This window comes from Notamacropus eugenii, chromosome 2 (assembly GCF_028372415.1).
Source record: "Notamacropus eugenii isolate mMacEug1 chromosome 2, mMacEug1.pri_v2, whole genome shotgun sequence".
Lineage (NCBI taxonomy): Eukaryota > Metazoa > Chordata > Mammalia > Diprotodontia > Macropodidae > Notamacropus > Notamacropus eugenii.
This window is the reverse complement of record NC_092873.1, coordinates 466,388,130-466,402,632: the sequence shown is the minus strand read 5'-3', so window position 1 is coordinate 466,402,632 and position 14,503 is coordinate 466,388,130. Positions and strand designations below refer to the sequence as shown.

At 40.4% G+C, this 14,503-nt stretch overlaps 1 protein-coding gene across 5 annotated transcripts in view; it reads right to left on the bottom strand.

Moving 5' to 3' along the window:
• ABL2 (ABL proto-oncogene 2, non-receptor tyrosine kinase) overlaps window positions 1-12,814 on the bottom strand; it is an 85,249-nt gene extending 72,435 nt beyond the window's left edge. For 2 of the 5 annotated variants that reach the window (XM_072648527.1, XM_072648534.1), the window contains exon 1: window positions 12,643-12,814. In XM_072648527.1, the coding sequence (XP_072504628.1) occupies window positions 12,643-12,799 (157 nt within the window). In that variant the 5' untranslated portion in view covers window positions 12,800-12,814. Of the gene's footprint in view, window positions 1-8; window positions 78-4,123; window positions 9,011-12,642 lie in introns of those variants that run through there. The other 3 variants (XM_072648530.1, XM_072648526.1, XM_072648533.1) reach the window with 3 other exon arrangements.
• Between the last annotated feature and the right edge of the window lie 1,689 nt (window positions 12,815-14,503).

Here is a 14,503-nt window from a genome sequence, read left to right as displayed (position 1 = left end):
GAACTTACCATCATGTGAGGGAGTTACTGCAATTATTATCTTCATTTTACAGAAGAAGGTTTCAGTTAGTGCTAAACCTGTAGTTCAAAGATAGATAAGTCCTATTATAAAAAGAAAAACAACACCTAATATTATACTATCATTCATATAACACGCATATGTTAGTAAATATGATTCTCATTTCATCCACAGCTAAGTAGAAGGAAAGAACTGATTTATCCAGGATTATTTATAATCTGAAATCTAGCACTCTGCACTCAAGCCACCAGCTACATAACTAATGTTGACTAGGTTCACGGTAAGTCTGTTATCTAATCTCAACTATGCCCTCGCTTCATAGAGGCAATTCTTTCACTCCTCCATAGCTGATTCTCTATTGCGATCTTCACAGCTACTGTTCCACACCTTCTCATCTATCCTCACATTTTCCACATCACTTTTACCTTCTCAGCAGACTTCTACTCAGTTTACTAAGAAAAAAGGGGCAATTCCCCTATAAACTCCTGTTCCTGTATAACACAAACTGTCTTTCCTACCTATTTTTTTCTATTATTTCTTAATTTTCTTTCTATTTATTTCTTTTTCTCCTCTTTTACTCTAATCTCTGATGGAAAGGTGGTCTCCACCAAAGCCAACCTTCCTATTTGTACCATTCATCCTATCCCCAATTATTCCCTGTCCATCTACTGATTTATTCCTTGCTGGCTAAAAACTGTCAGGTCTCCACTAGCCATAAAAAAATATCCTCACTTGGCTCCTTTCATTCTGCTCCCCCCTCCCCCAGGTTATCTTCCTATATCTCTCCTTTTCACAAACTGCTAGAATAAGTCATCTATACTCGTTGCCTTCAATGACCCTCCTCTCATTCCTCCTTAAACCTCTGCAAACTAATTTCTGACCATCCACTCCACTAAAGCTACTCTTCTCCAAAGTTCTAATGACCTCTTAATTGCTGAATCTAATGGTCTTTTCTCAACCATACTTCTTAACCTTCCTTCAGTATTTAAAATTGTTGATGAACCAACCTCTCCTCCTGGATACTCTCTTTTCTGATATTTCTGTGACCCTGCTCTCTTTGTTCTGTCCACCTGTGTCTTCAGTCTCCTTCACTCAATCACCAACCTTATGTGCTGTAACAGCAGAATTATTTCAAAGGATCTGTCCTGGGCCTTCCCTTTTCTCTCTTCACTCTCTGAAGAAACTCATCAGCTCCCAAGTGTTTAAGAACCATCTCTATGTAGACAACCACTGGATCTGTATGTACAGCCCTAGTCTCCACTAACCTTTAGCTTATATCATCATCCGCCTCCTGACATTTCTATCTGGATGTCCTATAGCAGTCTGAAATTCATTATGTCCAAAATAGCGGTCATTACCTCTCCCTCCCTGATCTATTCCTCTTCCAAACTTCACTATTTCTGCTAAGGTTACCAACAGCTTTCCAGATACAATTCTTCCTTGACTCCTCACTCTCCCTTGTGCTACACATCCAATCAGCTGCTCAGTCTCATCAATTCTACACCTCCAGTGCAACACACCTTTTCTTGCATCCATACCTTCCTCTCCACTCAAAATATTAGTCAGTTTCATTCTGGCCTTCATACCTCTCAAATGGTCTTATTGCAATAGCTTCCTGCAACTGGTTTCCCTGCCTCCAGTCTCTCCTCTTTCCAATATATCTTCCAAATAGCTGACAAAGTGATATTCCCAAAGCACAGGTCTAACTATGTCACTCCCCTGCTCAATAAACTGCAGTGACATCCTATTACCTATAGGATTAAATTCATCCTCCTCTGATATTTAAATCCCTTCAAAACTTGCTTCCAATCATCCTTCCCAGCTTTATCTGCCTTCACCTTAAGATCTAGCCAAAAGGCCCTTCTTATTAATTCTTACATACAAAATCCTACGCCCTATCTCTCTGCCTATAGGAAGACTAACTCAATGTATTCCTGAAATGCAATCCCTCTTAGCCTTAGCATTCCGAGATCTCTGCAAAGCCTCATTCCTCAAATTACCTCGTACTTACTTTACATACATTTTGTATACACTTCTAAATGTACACATTGTTTCCCTCATAGAGACTTTTAGTTTTGTCTTTCTATCTCTAGTACCCAGCACAATAACTTGCATACAGTATGCATTTTTAAAATGCTTGAGTTAAAAGAACTACCTTATACCTATAATTGTAGATAATACTAGTAAAGAAACTTCTTTCTGTTAACATTCTCAATTTTAAAATGGAGAAAAGTATACTTTCTCTTAATGACTCTACAGAAATTCAAGTAAGATACTTTGAGTTCTTCAGAAGTTTGTAACCTAAAAGTGATTTGACCAAAATCATTTTGCAATACCATTAAAACATTTTAACCAAGCCTTACCATAAAATCATAAAAATCTAACTATAATATTACTGATCTTATCCAAAAAAGATCAGCGATCATATCCCAGATATAATCTCAGTCATAACTGCTAAAAAGTTGACTGTGGTCTGCTCATCATTACCATATTACTTATGTCATAGCTAAAATAATGTTCCTATAGCACTGTTCCCTTCATTGTTTTACCCAGCATCTGAAGAACTGATGAACACCATCAGGTGGAATTTACCTATATAGTACAAATTTGGCTGTATTACTATTATAATCTGAGTTTTAAAGTAAATAAAATAACTGCCTATATTGATCAATGGTCTTTCTACCTAAAAACCTGTTTAGCTGGCTGAATGTAAGATTTTATGATAACTGAGAATATTTTATAATGATGAGTTCCAAAAAGCATTCCCCAATGTTAATATCAATTTCATATTATTCATCATTTGACACTTAGAATTTGGGTTTACAGTAAGTTACCAGTAAGCTATCAGAAATGTTGTAAGTATATATTGATCCAAAAGCTCCACACAAGTGTATTGTATTCTAGAGAAAATATGGTCAAGGGTCAGCTCTAGGTCCTATAAGAAACTGATGATCAAGGACCCCAGGCTCTTCCTCCCTCTACAACTACTCCCACCCAGGCCTTCAAGAGCCTTGATTTCTCCAGCAACACAACTCTATAGGGTTAAAATTAGTTCTTGTACCAATACATAAAAAAGTTTATAGCTGCCAAAATCTGTGCTCACATTTCTAGCTAAATGGCCTTAAGTTCAATGGCCTTAAATCAGTGATGTAGATCTTGACACTAAATCTATCAACATCAAGGTAACGCCCATACAAAGGCTAAAGCTAAAAATTATAGATTCATAGACTCTTAAAAAACATCCAATCCAAAGTCCTTATTTTACAGATGGGGAAACTAAGGCCCAAAGATACGAATTACCTCTGGTCATCCAGCTCAGCAGTAGCAAAGCTAAACTCAACTATCATGACTCCCATTTCTATACTCCTTCATATAATTAGTTTCTTGAATTCTTCAGTAACCAAGGTAAGTAATGTAAGTCACTTTAAACCACATATACATTTTACTTTTTAGGAAAACGATTAATAGTGACTTTTCCTTTTCTGCATCCTCAATCAAAATGTGTTGAGAATTATTCAAAAATTTTCAGTTTCAAAATGTCTTATTCAAATATATCAGCTATATTTCTTTAATGAATTTACATTTGAGTCACAAATACTTAGGATGTTGTAGAGAGCAGTAAATGAGCAAGTAACCCAAGTGCTAGTCACAATTATTAATAGCTAAAACTCAAAGTCTAAGGATAAATAAAATGTCTCACCCTGAATACAATACACCAAGAGAATGCAAGTGGAAAGAGTTATAGTAGCAGTCAATGTCCTTAGGTCAATTTGCATGTTCATCCTTTGAGGTATTTTTTTAAGATCTCAGGCTTAAGAAAATAAAAGCCTTGACAGAAAATAACTCCAACAAATCAACAAAAACTTTAGGAATCAACTGTGTTCTCCATAAGGCGTGGATGTTTAGACCAATTATGCTTGCTGTGTTTCTAATGCTAGCTCTTGGCTGTTGTTTTAGTTTTAGAAAAAATGTTTACTCAATGCTTCTTTGCGGTCACAAAATGCTAAAGACAAAATTAACCTTCATTCATTCCAGTTTGCTGGATCTGACATATTGAAAGAGCAAGTTATCAGAACTACATTTGTATATACTGTTTTTGCTTGACCTTGACACACAAAGTAGAAGGTTTCTAAACTCCTCCTTCCTGGAAAGCAAACCAGGAACACAAGTGGCCTGGTCCTGCTGAGCTTTGTGTTCTGCTGGATCAAAAGCCAATATACTGGCATCATTCACTATGGAGGCGGCTGCAGCACCACAGCAGACTCAGCACTATTTCAGCAAGAACTGTAAGAAGAATCAAGTCAGAAGAGTCTCAAATTGAGATTTTTAAAATTCTAAATCTGGCAAAGCATTACATTTGAGAGCGTATTCTCTATGCTTTTATTTAGATGACCAACCCAATATAACAGAATAAAGGTTTGTTCTAATTAGCTCATTATTGGCAATTAACATTCACAGACTGCAAAGATTCAGTGACCAATAAACCAAGGGTTACCACAAGAATCATCAACATTTCACATACAAACATAGAAAGTTAATTTAACAGCAATCAGGAACTCAAAAGATTGTCTCTTTACCTGCAGAGTTAACATGCTCATTGAAATCTGATTAGCAGAAACCATAGAGTAACATTTGTGTATTAAACATAAATCACAAATAACAAATGTATACAAACTACACAAACAAATAACATATGCAATTCCTCTTGGCATAAACGTTAAAGAAAGTTCACAACTTCTGTAACGTTACAATAAAAACTCCTATAAAGTTACCTATTTCACAAACAAACAAAAAGATCACCTACAGTTTCAGGTGATACTAAAAACTACTTGAAAAGTTCTAAGACAAACTTTTTAAAGTACATCAGTTTTTACCTCTATCACCATTATTTTAAAATGTTACCAAACAATATCCTCAAAGGAAAACCCAACCCAACTAATGAGCCCTTTCACCCCTAGTGACATGGGCAGTGGAAGACAGATAAACATTTGAATACTTGGTAATATTTTTATATATTAACCGCTATTGTTTATCACTTTGTATAAAGATGTCTTTGCAATTAAGGTTGTGATAAAAAACATTCAAATTTCAATTTCAAAAACTATCAAAGCTACATTGGATATTTTAAAAAAGCAAACACTCATTCAACAAACATTTATAGACTCTCTGGTATGTGCCAAGGACAATGCTAGCTAGGTGCTTTTGGGGAACACAGGGATCTGTATAAGCTAGGGCTCCTACCTCTGGGAGTTTGCAATCTATAAAGGAAAGAAGATAGTGCAGAAATAACCATACAATCAGTGCACTGATAGGAATAACTGTATCAGAATGCAGATTTCTAAAGTGCTTCCACTGACAAAACAAGACAAGCTTTATTTTACATTGTTACAACACTACAATCAAAAAAATTTTACCCCCAGTTTTCTAAGGAGGCATGGATTAGTTCAATGATTTCAATATAGTAAGTAAGGTTACATTAAGCCTTTATTAAAGGTTCTAAATGGTATTCCTCAAATAATAATAAGGAGTAAAGTGTGACTCACCAATGAAAATGAAACTACTTAAATGTTTTTCAATAAAGAATACTTAGATATAACACACTAATTAGTTAAATTTCTAAATGAAGATTCAGCTAATAACCATTGCTCTCCTGGTCCAAGGACAATGCCTATGATGCCAAGGTTCAATCTTCTGACAGAAAGAATGGATTCCCCCGGACTATGATAATGGGCTCAAGAAGTACATCTGAGTAGCAGTATCATCTTTATATACAAAGATACTGGAAATATGGAATGCAACAGTCACATACCCCAAATCCTCATATTTAACACCATATTGATTTTGAAAAATTTCTGTGCTAGTAAGGGTCAGCTCTAGGCTCTGGAAGAAACTGATGATCAAGGATCCCAAGTACCTCTTCCCTCTACAACTACTCTCACCTAGGCCTCCAAGGGTGTTGATTCGTCTACTAACAGAACTCCTGCGTCATCTTCCCCAAAAGATTTATGAGACCATCCCATGAAGGAGATCCTAATATACTTTAGTCCCACTCCCCAGTCACTTACAAAAAAAAAAAAAAAGACAATCTAGTTTGCCTTTGGAGGCAACAGAAGAAACCTGGGTATAAATTCAGGAGTTTCTCTAAGGACGGACCCTCTCCTTCTCCCTAACCCCCACCCACCTCTGTACTCATAAACTCCCCACTTGCCTACTCATGGCCAAAATGTCTTAAAAGAAAAAGCCTTTCAGTCTACAATTATAGATAAAAGGTCACAAATACCAAAGGAGATAACATATTTACAAAAATCATTCTACTTACTTTAGTGGTCATCAGTTTACCATAAATTAAACATAAATAATAACAGATTTCCCCAGTTTTGATAGGTAATGAAGGAAAGCATCAGGACTTTGAAGAACGCTTGCTCTATCATGGTGTGGATAAAGGATACAAGAAGAGAAACCTGGAAAAGCAGAAGATGAACACAATTTTGTCTAGTCAGACCTATTTACGTCCAATATAAATACAAGTTGTGTATTTGTATACAATACAATGTATACAATACAAATACACTGCAGTATTGTCATATAATATGGGGCAGCTAGATGACCCAGTGGATAGAATGCTGTGTCTGGAGTCAGGAAGATTCTTCCTGAGTTCGAATTTGGCTTCAGACACTCACTATCTGCATAACCCTGGGCAAGTGACTTAATCCTGTCTGCCTCAGTTCCTCATCTGTAAAATGAGCTGGAGAAGGTAATGGAAAACCACTCTAGTATCTCTTCCAAGAAAACTCCAAATGGCATCACAGAAGATCAGATATGACTGAAAAACAATTTAACGTCATATAGTTAGAAATGCAGACAAATCTTATGCATGACTTACAAAGTTTGTTGTTTTTAAGTAAAGAAACCCAGCTGACTTCATACAGATAAGTTTAGCTCTCTGGAGATTTATTCCTTGAGGAATATAATGACATAGGTCATTATATTCTCAAATGTTACATAGCACTATAGAAAACAGCTCATTACATAAGTGAAACTACCTGAAAATACTGTTTCATTTGTATTGGGAACAATGTGGCACAGTGCATAGAATACCAGACTTGGAGATAGGAAAATCAAGATTTGAGTCCTGCCCCTAACCTATACTGGTTATGTGAGTTTAAATAATCACTTTCTCAGTCTCAGTTTCCTCATCTATAAAATGGGAATAATGATAGTACTCACCCACCAGAGTTGTTCTGAAAATCATCAAATTAAATAAAGAAGATAAAATACTACCCCACAGATTTGGACACAAAACTCAAGGTCTTAAAATGCCATTGATAACCAAAAATCTGAAAAGTCATGTGGTATTCTTACCTCTTGAATACCAACAATGATTCACAACATATGATGCTCACAGAAGGGACTGACAGGGCAAGTGGCAAGTAACCAAGTAAAGTTTCAGTTGTAGCGATACCACCACCTAGCTGTATAAATTTTGTTAGAGATTGGACTAGATGAAGTCCAAGATATGTTCTAATTCTAAAATCCTACAATCTTGTTATTGTTCTAGTATTCCTAAGTATTATCTAGAGCACATGAAAAGAATTAACATTTTGGATGAAAGACTAAAATCAGGAAGTATATTCGACTACTTTCAATCCCTGCAATTCATCCACCAATGCAGATCATTACCCACGGTGACATCTCAGATGATGGTAAAAACTTGCTGTGTTTAATAAGAGGTACTACCCTGTTGCCAATCTAATATAATCTAATATAATAAGCCTATGCAAACTTAGCTAAAATGGAAAGGAGATACACAATCTATTATACATCCCATATTCCAAGACTTTCCAAATTGGCAGCATCTGCCAGACCTTAATTTCTACTGCTATAACCTTCAAGAACCCAGAGAATGCCAAGTCACAATGAAGTAGAGGATTTTAATGTTAAGGAATCTACCGTAACAATGTATATAGTGTGTGAAACAAAGTAAAGAAACACAAAACGGTAATTGGCTGTCATTATCATTGCCATACACTGTCCATTTTTCCTGGTTATTTCTGGTTAATTCAACAGACTAAGAGCTAACTACCACCTCTGATGTGCTGTCTACCCATCTGTGTGTGTATATGCGTGTACACACATGCACATAGATGTATGTGTATATATGTATGAGTGCACACATATGTACATATAATATTATATATAAATTTTACATACATCCAAGTATACTGGAGTAGTACAAGTAACTTGGAGTAGTCAGAGAAAGTAGTACTTTAGTCAGTCTTTGAAGGAGATGAAAAGGGAAGACATTTTAGATAAGGGGAACTGTGTGTGTCACAGGATGAATGTAGTGTTTGTGGGACAATGAGAAGTATCTAACTATGGTAAAGAGTTTGGGTGTTACTGAAGAATGCAGATGATTAAGATTGCTATCTGAAGTTAGAACAATAGCTATATAAATGATAGGTATCTAGATTTCTTTCAATATAGTTCTAACTCTAAATAGCAGTTCATGTATCAGTTATAGTTTGAGAATTTTTTATTGTAGATTCCAGGTCTATAAAGTTAATGTCAACTATTATTTCACTATTTTTCCTAAAGCATAATAAGAAAGTACTGCAGATTAATTCAGAATTAACATGAAATGTTCAATTTTCTAAATAAGGGCTCTTTATTTTCTTCCATATCTGTCTACTCTTTTTGAGTTATCAATTGAGTATCACAATATTTCTCTTCCCTTTAGAAAGGGGTAACAACTGTAAAGCACTTAGAACAGCACCTGGTACACAGCAGGTGCTTAATAGATGCTTGTTCCTTTCCCCCCCTTCCTCCTAAGGATCAACTTGCAACTTCTAGGATAGTTAGTATCTCTCTATTCTCAAATGTTACATAGCACTATAGAAAATAGCTCTCATGCACCTATCACAGTCCATTTTCTGTTATAGTTATTTGTGAATGTCTTATCTCCCCTACTGGATTATAAAATCCTTGAAAACAGAAATGTCTTTTATATATATATATACATATATATGTATATATATATATATACACATATATGTGTGTGTGTGTATATATATATATATATATATATATATATATATATATATATATATATATATATATAGTATCTTATATATTGTATTGTATCTTTGTACAAAACCCTTAGGGTTGAATGTCATGCCTCCCTCAAAACAGGTGCTCAGTAATATGATTGTTAAACCACTTGGATTTGAAAATGGCAACACTATTCTCCTAGTCACTCAGACTTGAAACTTTACAATCAGGTTTGACTGATTCTTATTTTCATTTTCTACAGGCAATTACCAAATCCCTACTAGTCTTCCTTGAGACATCTTTCATACTCCTTCCCTTCCATTTCACTGTCACCAAGTCAGGCCAATGCTAGTCATTTCATGCTTAGATTACTGCAACAACCCTCTATAGCTGACCTCATCAACTCATCTCCCCCAATTCCAATCCATTCTGTATAGCATTGTCAGAATAAGCTTTCTTACATTACTTTATGATCAACAAGATTTTTGCCCTCTCAATAAAGTTGTGAGGAAGGAGCTTTGTAAACTGTCAAGTACTATATAACTGTGAGCTGCTATTTTAATTGTGAGAGCATTCCAACCTTTCTAAGCTAACTTGCACTGAATAAATTATGCTATAGGATCCTATATATCTATACCCTGTGAAAACTGTCATTCAGAAAAAAAAATCTGAGACAATCATTTGAATGTGTAACCTTCCTTTCCTCTGTCACAAATTCTAAGAGAACATTTATTGCCATTGCATCAACTATCACCTTCTTCAGACCCTGGGGGGACTTTGTGCTCAAAAGATCTAGTAAACAGCTGTGCCCCCCATTTCACACTCCCTGCTTCTAACCTAGCTCTTGCAGCCATCACCCAGGGAATTAATCTGTATAGAACGGTAACCCGGAAATTACTTCTGCAGGTTCTGCAGCAACCAGAGCTAGAGACAACTCAGAAAAGATAATTCTCAAAGTCCTTAGAACTGTCAAAACAGCTCAACCTCACAGTTTCATCAATGGAAATGATATTAAGGAAAAATGTATGACCATCTACTTCACTGCTGAACCCTAAAGATCACAGGACCTTTCCAACTTACTCCTATACATGCTGTCTCCCCCTACCATAATGTGGACTCCTTGAGTGTATCCAAGGCATTAACTTTATATGTCTTCACCTGTGGTAAGAACTTACTAAGTGCATTTTAACTCATTCAACATCATGCCAGTCCTCTCCTCCAAAATTTTCAAATGTTCTTTGCTACCAAATCAACTCTAAGCTAGCTTTGAAGGCCTTGTATGGTTGCACCCTACCACCTCACCATCCACATTCTCCAGTAACACTCAAAACAAAATCTTCACCCTCAGTGTCCCACAAACACTACATCCATCCTCTAAGTCTTTACTCTCATCTAAAATGCCTTCTTCCCTTTTCCCTCCTCCTTTCCACCATCTTCAAAGCCCAACTAAGGTCCCACCTTCTGTATCTCTCTTCTCAACACTGATCTTAAATTATTCTATAACTGTTTCACATGTGTTGTTCTTATCTCCCCAGCTAGACTGAAAATTTCTTAAGGGGAAAGAACATGTCTTTAGGTTAGATCTATTTCTCAATCAACAATTATTCATTGAGTACTAACATGTGCTACATACTACATAAACAAATACAGTATACAATGTAAATGGGAAATAACATGGGCACCAGTAATTGGGGAAAGAGAACAAATGACAAGGAAAGGCTTCCCTGGGGGACAGCACTTGAGCTAAATGTTAAAGGGAGTTGCTTAGGGATTCAAGGCAGAGGCAATGAAGAAGTACATTAGAGGCATGAGGAATTGTCTGCAAAAGCTAATAAAATGTCTCGAACAAGGTATATGTAGCCAATAAGCCCTTTTAGTTAAGACTATAGAGTGTGAAGGAGAATAATGTGTAAGAAGTCAGTAAAGACAGACTGGGGAGAGATGAAGAGATTTAAATGCCAGAGATTATATTTTGTCCTAGAGGAACTAGGGAGCCATGGGATCTTGTTGAAGAGGGTAGTGACATGGTCTAACCTGTGTTTGAAAAATCACTTTGGCAGCTGTGTAGAATACAAATTGGAGAGACCAATTAGAAAGCTATAGCAGCAGCCTAAGCAAGAAGAGAAGCATCTAAATTATAGTAGTTGTGGTAAGAGTGGTGTGAAGGGGTTGCATGTGAGGAACTGATAAAGTTAAATGAACAACTGACAAAACTTGGCAACTGATTGAATGGGGGGGTGGAGGGAGGAATAAAAGTGATGCAATGACTCCAGAGTTGTGAACCAGGATGCCTGGAAGGATGGTGATATCCCAGACAAAAGTGAGGAGTTAGGAAAAAGGCATGCTTTGATTTAAAAAAAAAAAAAGGCTTTTGCAAAGACTTCCATTTCCTAATGCTTCATCACCAAAACTACTTTGTATGTGTGCGTATGTATGTATGTGTATACGTATGTATGAATAAGGAAATATACTGCACATTGTATTCCCCTGTAGAGTGGAAACCCCTTGAGAGCAGGAACTGTTTTGATTTTGTCTTTTTCTCTCCAGTGCTCTGAACACAAGCAGGTGCTCAATAAATACTTCTCAACTGAGACAAAGATTTTTAAGTTGCCTTTCGAATATCCAATGGGAAACGTCCAATGGTCAGGTGACCAATGTATGACTGGAGCTCAGGAGAGAAACTAGTGCAGGATTTATCAGCTTCAAAGTCCCTGCCATGATCATGGAACCTAAGGGATCTCATGAGATCACTGAGAAAGAAAGCTTCAGACGGCAGAACCTTAGTGCACAACTCACAAAAGTACTTCGATCAATATTTTCCTGAGAACTGTTTATCCACACTTTCCTCCATATGGAATCATCTCAACAGAAATTAACCCATACGACACCTTTATCAAAGGCCCACCCTGGAAAGATCAGTACAGCTGTTAGCCCTGTACAGCAGCACCGGATACAGACCCCATCTCCTTTCTCATTCAAAAACCCATCCATACCACCAACCATCCTTGGAACCGACAGTGGCTTCTTTAGAAAACCCGTCCCTCAATGAAGTCTCCTCGGGAAACAGCCCCCTACTTCTCCTCCCTCCCTCCAGGCTTGTGGGGCTCGGAGCCGCACAAGTCCCGTATGGCTCATGCCTCCAGGCGCCCGATGCGCCTTTCCCCCTTCTTTATGTCTCCATTTCGCAGATTACACGTCGTGGCTTCGGCGCCTACTGCGTGCTGAGGGCTTGGAGACACCGAGACAAAACCCGAACGCTGCCCGCTCGGGAGGAGCGATGCGAACAACCTCCAGCCAGGATCAATGGGGGGGGGGGGGGGGGGGGGGGGAGTCTCCAAGACTGGGGTTCCTAGAAGCTGGCGGACTTGCGCCCCCATCCTCCTGACACCTACGTTCGTTTCATCTGCTGACCTCGTTCGCCCCCCTTGGATTAGGAGTCCATCTGTCCATCCCCCGGGTACAACTCACGCGTCCTCCGGGCCTCCCCCTCCCCCTCCTTCCTCCTCCGCGGGGTCGCCGGGGGTCCCCGGGGCTGCCTCCCTCGCGCCCCGCCCGCTCGCCCCCTCCCTCACTCACCATGCTGGGTGAAGATATTGAAGCCGGCCTCCTCCGCGCGCCCCGCCGCATCCCTCCTGCGCCCGGCCGGCCTGGCGGCGCTGCTGCCGCGGCTCCCGCGGGGCTGCGGCTGCTGGAGCCCCGGCGCCTCCCCGACGCGGCCCACCTGCTGCCCCATCCCCGCGCTCGCGTACTCCCGAGCCCCCGCCGACCCCCGGTCACATTCCTCCCTTCCCGGCTCCGGCCTCGGGGCTCCCCGCCCGGCGCTCGCTAGCTCGCTCGCCGCGGCGGCGGCCGGCCCGGCCGAGCAGCCTTCGCGCGCGGGGTCTCGGCCGCCGCCTCCACTGGGCTGCGGGCGACTCACGGGCTCCGGCGTTCCCTCCCCCTCCGGCGGCCCCGCGCCCCCAACGCCGCCGCCGCCGCCGCCGCCGCCGCCGCCGCCATCTTAACCACTGAGCACGGGCGGAGCGTGGGACAGAGCGTCTCCCTCCCCCCCCCCCCTCCCCCGACCGGCACCTCCGCTACATGGGGGCGGGGCCTATTGCCGTGGCTCCGCCCAAGTCTCCGCCCACCGCTCCTCCCGGGCCTGTCCTCCCCTGCCTGCTCGGCTGCCCCCAGCTGCGTGCATCCCTCTCCACCTGAGCGCTGGTCCTCCGTTCCTGGCCGGCCTCTAACCCCTCCATTCCAGGTCCACGGGCGCCTCCCACGCAGTCCTCCTCCACTTCCAACTCCTCGGAGGGCGGCCGGCCCTGACCTCCACCTGCGTCAGGGTGGGCAAGCAACGGGCATTTGCTGAGTGCCCACTGCGTGCCAAGCCGGGGGTGCCAGTCCATACTTCGAATCGGCAAGACCTGAGTAGGACAGTGACCCTGGACAAGGCACCTGACCTCTGTGAGCCTCTGTTTTGTAACATGGAGATAGCACCTACTTCGCAGGTTTGTGCGTTGGACCCAATGAGATGACATTGGTAAGGCGTTTTGCAAACCTTAGAGCGTACATGAATGCTTGTGATCATTATCAGTCAGTCAATAAGCATTTATTGAGTAAGCCTGCTGCGTACCAGGCACTGCGCTAAGTGCTGGGGATTCAAAGACAAGCACAAGACAGTGTCTGCCCTCAAAGAATTCATAGCATGATGGAGGAGGCATGTACAAGCAAGTTGTAGATATAGGACAATATTGCATATAGTATATACATACACGTGTGTGTGTGTGTGTGTGTGTGTATGCAGGCAGGATAAATTGGAGATAATCAACAGAGGGAAGAGATGAGCATTAAGGGGGATCGGGAAAGGCTTCTTATGGAAGGTAGGATTTTTAGCTGGGATTGAAGAAAGCCAGGAGATGGAAATGAAGAGAGAGAGAACTCCAGGCTTGGGGGACAGGCAGTCAGTGAAAATGCAGGAATGAACAGATAGAGTGTCTTGGAGGAATAGCAAGGAAGGCAATGTCACTGCATCCACTTCAGGGTTAGTAAGATGTAAGAAGGCAGAGTTTCTGCATACTGGCAGTTCTGAAATCCAGCTGAGGAAACAGAAAATAAAGAAAATTTGGAGGGATGGGTGCAGATTAAAATAGTTGGGAGGAGAAAATTATCCTTCTGTATGCTCTGAGATTGTGAAAGTGTGGGCATTCCCTCCGCCAATGCAGGTCTCAACCCCCACCACCACCACCCAACCCCTACTACATCAAAGGCAGCCTTCGAATAATTGCTGTGGTCCTGGAACTAACCACCCTGCAGCCCACCTGGAGATGCACCATTATGAACTTGAGTCAGCCTGGCCCTCCGAAGAAAGATCAACCAACCAAAGAACAAGCATTCATTAAGTACTTAATAGGTGTTTGGCACTGTGTAGGTACAGCGGATAAAAAACCAAAAAATG